Raw genomic sequence first — 4689 nt, forward strand, 5'->3', positions numbered from 1 at the left:
TTATTATTATTATTATTATTATTATTATTATTATTATTATTATTATTATTATTATTTTTAAGTGAATTGCCATAGTTAAAACTGGACATGTGTAGATGGAATATGTCTGTTTGTTTCAGTTGGAAACAGACGTAAAGTCCACTGGACAACAAGAAGTAGACACATTAAGTAGAATTAACTTAAATTAAAAAAAAAAAATCACTGAACATATAAAGCATAGCAGAATGAACGAGTCTCACTTCAGTTCAAGCGATTTAGTTCATGTTTTGTCTTTAATTTAAACTCTCCTGTCAGTCTCTGGTCTAACACAAAGTGGCGACGTTGTGTCTCAGATTCAGGAATGGGGTCCATTTGACCTGGTGATCGGAGGAAGTCCCTGCAATGACCTCTCTATTGTCAACCCTGCAAGAAAAGGCCTCTATGGTTAGTGACACGTCTAAATCCATAGTTTCTATAAACTGAAATTTAACTTTTTCTGAGTAAATGACCTGTGTGTTCTGTTGCATCGTGTAGATCAGTGGTCCCCAACCTTTATTGCACCATGGACCGGGTGGGGGGTGGGGGGTCTGGGGAGTCCTCACCAACAGAATTTTGAATATTTGAATAAAGTACATGCCATTTCCTGCATTCTGGTGTATTTTACAAACATTGAAAACATTTTTCACTTCAAATACTCTGCACGACAAACAGCTTCATGAGCTGAGATCATCGTCTGTTTCATCAGTTCGGTGAAAGTTCAGATAACTCCTGCAGTGATTCACACATCAGATTGTTCACAAAAGCACAGAAACTTATGCCTAGTGCAAAACGCTTTATTATATTTTTGTGTTTTATAATAAAATTACCCATGACTTTGAACTTTTAGGGGCAGAGATTTTTTTTAAGCAGAAGCAAAAATGTGAAGCGACAGCTCTGACGTGATATTAGGAAGCTTGTTAAAATTATATTTTTATTTAGTTATAGTATTATAGTCAATCTTTGTCAGGCGGGTTGAAAAATATGCAGTGTAATCCTTCAAAATGCACGGATACGGCTGCGCACCTCCACCTGTCTGCTCCAGACCACGTAGCTGAACTGCTTTGTTCTTCATCAGCAATGTAGAACTGATCTGTGCATACGACTAGCACAAACTGAAACTAACCACTGGTGTATGTTGACCTGCATCAAGAGTGAGTCATAGACTGATGTGGTAGAGAGAATCTGGTGATTTTTCAAAATAAAACTTTTTTTTTCCCTTCTGTGCCCGGTACCCATTGCCCCAGGGTTGAGGACCACTGGTGTAGATGATCGTTTATTGGTGCTTATGTGTGTTATTGTTAAATAACTATCTGATAGTGGTGGGGTGGGGTTTTTTTTTTACTTTAAAGAAGGATTTATCATCTTAAGAATGCACACTGTGTTATCACTCACATCTGCTCCTCCACAACACACCGCATAAATGGACCCTCAGGTCAACAGTGGCTAGTCAGCAGACAATGTGTTTCAGGTGTTTGCTCACTGGGCTGCAGCTACTTGGTGAACAGGTTTAACAACGGAGTCTCCCAAAAGTCTTCAGATTTTGTCCCCAACAGTGTTCAGTCCTTTAGCTTGAATTCTGAATATATTCACAGTGATTGTGTTACACATTTTCTCTCAAATAGGCACAGAATCATCTCAAATACTTATAAATTTAGTTTTTAACCCATGTTAGTAGTGCAGATTCCCTCTGTTGACACCTGCACAGACAGGACACACGTTCAGTGTTAAAAACCACATCAGTGATAAAGATTAGTTCTCAATATGGTCCAAATACCCCTTTCTTTATTTCAGCAGTGTAATCTAGTGGATTAAATTGTAAATGTGAGGCAGCTGCCAAGGTAGGTCCAATGTGGGCAAAGATGAGGTGCTCAACCTAAAATACAGTTTTTCAAGTTGTGCACACAAAAACAAGGCCTGCTTTTTAAAAACCTGGCTGCTGCTCACTTGGTCACCAACACTCCGAATCCAGGGAGACCACAATAAAAAAATCAACAGTTTTCTTGTAATTTTGAGTTGTCAACTGGTCTTGACCAATCACAGCCCAGTCAGATCCTACTTTCACACCCCCTGACACTGGCCGATGAACTGCTACAGTCTCTTTGATTGACAGGATTGAACCATGTGACGTCAGGCAGGATTCTGCTTTTAGTCTTCACCAGAGAGTTTCTGCTTCTGTGAATGACTCCTGTAGCTTCAGTGTGCTCTGTGCACATGCTGGCGCAACTTTCTCAGACAGACTGCGGCTATTCTAGCACAATACTAATATGAGCATCACGTCTGCACCAGTTCTTCCCATTACCTTGTCAGATGGGTTCTAGACTGGGTCTAATTTTAAGCTAAGCTAATAAAAATCACTAGCCTCATGACTTTTTGTGGTCCTGGGGATAGTCAACTCCTAAGCCATCTTGCAGTATACCAAACCAACCATGCAAAGAAAAAGAGCCATAAAGTTCAGGCGGTATTTGTAGGCTGTTTAAAATACTAGGGTTTTCTGAGAAATTTGACACGATCACAATAATAATTTTATTTTTTGCTGTAAACCATTTAAACCCACAATATTGAAAAAAAAAAAATCTGGTTTTAACTGGACTCTGGTGTTTGATTGCCCCAGAAGGTACAGGGAGGTTGTTCTTTGAGTTTTACCGCCTGTTGAGCGAGACCAAGCCCAAAGAAGGAGAGGACCGGCCCTTTTTCTGGATGTTTGAGAACGTGGTGGCCATGGGCGTCAATGATAAAAGAGATATCTCCCGATTCCTGGAGGTGAGTTGTTGAATTAAACCAGCACCAGACTAGTCTCTAAAAAAATATTTATGTCTTTTAAGTGCATCAATTTGAAGCCTAATTTTAGAACAAACATTTGTAGATGTAGACAACATAAAAAAATGGATATATAGCCACTTTTTGGTTGTGTAAAGATGGTTGTTGTTGTTTTTTTTTTCTCAAAATGATATAAGTACAGTGAGCTGTGCTCAATATACTGTTAACTTCTGACACTAAAACATTCAGAGTTACCTCTCTGTGTTGTACACAGTGTAACCCAGTGATGATTGATGCTATTGAGGTCTCTGCTGCACATCGTGCTCGGTACTTTTGGGGCAACCTACCGGGAATGAACAGGTATGCAAACATCTAAACAAATCCAGCGTGTTTACAGTGCTGCTTTTACGAGATTTTATTGCGGTGGACAAGTGACTTCTTTTTCTTTTGGCTTTTCCCTCTTCAGGGGTCGCCACAACGAGTCATCCTTTTCCATCTCATTCTGTCCTCTGCATCCTCTGTCCTCACTCCAACTACCTCCATGTCCTCTCTAACTGCATCCATATATCTCCTCTTTGTATTTTTCCTGGCAGCTGCATTTCTAACATCCTTCTACCAACATACCCACTGTCCCTCCTCTGGACATGTCCAAACCATCTCAGTCTAGCCTCTCAAACTTTATCTCCCAGTTGTTCAATCTGTGCTGCACCTCTGATGATCTCATTCCCAATCTTAGCCATCCTTGTTATTCCTAAGGAGAACCATAACATCTTCATTTCTGCCACTTCCAGTTCTTTCTCCTGTCTTTTTGTCAATGCCACTGTCTCCAGACCATACAACATAGCTGGTCTCACCACTGTCTTGTAAACTTTTTCCTTTTTCTGACACCCTTTTGTCGCAAATCACTCCTGAAACTTTTATCCATCCACTCCAGTGGTTGAACGAATGTCACATTCAAACAAGAACAACTACTCAGAGCACAGGTTTTTGTTTTAGTCTGAATGCATGGGCCTTCATGGATCTGTAGCACTTTCCAGAAGGCATCTCTTTGAACAGGTGATGTGATGGGTCTTTGAGGACGGCAGTGGTCCATCTCAGAAATCTGGAGCCAGTATTCTCCAACAGGGAGGGCAGAGAACCATCTACAGGACCTTCCTGTCTGCAATTTTTTTAAGCAGACAAATCCTATTGATATCACATGTCTCACTTGGAAGGGAGGCCTGGGCCTGAATGTAGTCTAAAATTGAATGCTTTTTCTTGTCAACTGAAGAGAAGTGCTAATTTACAAATTTGTCTCCAAGAGTCTGCCATTATTTTTGTCAGACGGGGAAGCAACGTGCCCCTACGTTGTCCGGTCAAGGCATTCGCCCTCCTGGACAGCACAGTCATGGAGATCCACCTGTGTCTTCACTCTGTCTCCTACATGAACATAAACTGTCTCCTTCCATGAGTTGTTTGATTATTAATACATTAAGTTTTGTTGAAACAGTTGTAAAGATTGATGTATTTTCTTTCAGCCTCAGCCAGCTACTCCTCAGCAGAGTAGCTGAAGCAGAAGGAAATCAGAGGGGGTTAACCCGCTGTTCTACAAAAACAGACCCACAAAGTTCTGACCATTCACAAAATTCTTTGTACATACCCATCCATCCATCCACCCATCCATCCATCTATCATCCATCCACCCATCTATCCATCTATCCATCCACCCATCCATCCACCCATCTATCCATCCATCCATCCATCCATCCACCCATTCATCCACCCATCCATCCATTCATCTATCCATCCACCCACCCATCCATCCATCCACCCATCTGTCTATCATCCATCCACCCATCTATCCATCCACCCATCCATCCACCCATCTATCCATCCATCCATCCATCCATCCACCCATCCATCCACCCATCCATC

At 41.2% G+C, this 4689-nt stretch overlaps 1 protein-coding gene across 1 annotated transcript in view; it reads left to right on the plus strand.

Annotated features, from left to right (window-relative positions):
• dnmt3bb.1 (DNA (cytosine-5-)-methyltransferase 3 beta, duplicate b.1) overlaps nucleotides 1-4689 on the plus strand; it is a 77813-nt gene that overhangs the window by 67916 nt on the left and 5208 nt on the right. The window contains exons 17-19 of the mRNA XM_037684049.1: nucleotides 333-423; nucleotides 2630-2778; nucleotides 3050-3135. Coding sequence (XP_037539977.1) covers nucleotides 333-423; nucleotides 2630-2778; nucleotides 3050-3135 — 326 coding nt within the window. The remainder of the gene's footprint in view (nucleotides 1-332; nucleotides 424-2629; nucleotides 2779-3049; nucleotides 3136-4689) is intronic.

This window comes from Nematolebias whitei, chromosome 11, assembly GCF_014905685.2.
Source record: "Nematolebias whitei isolate Nwh7 chromosome 11, NemWhi1, whole genome shotgun sequence".
NCBI classification, from domain to species: Eukaryota; Metazoa; Chordata; class Actinopteri; order Cyprinodontiformes; family Rivulidae; genus Nematolebias; species Nematolebias whitei.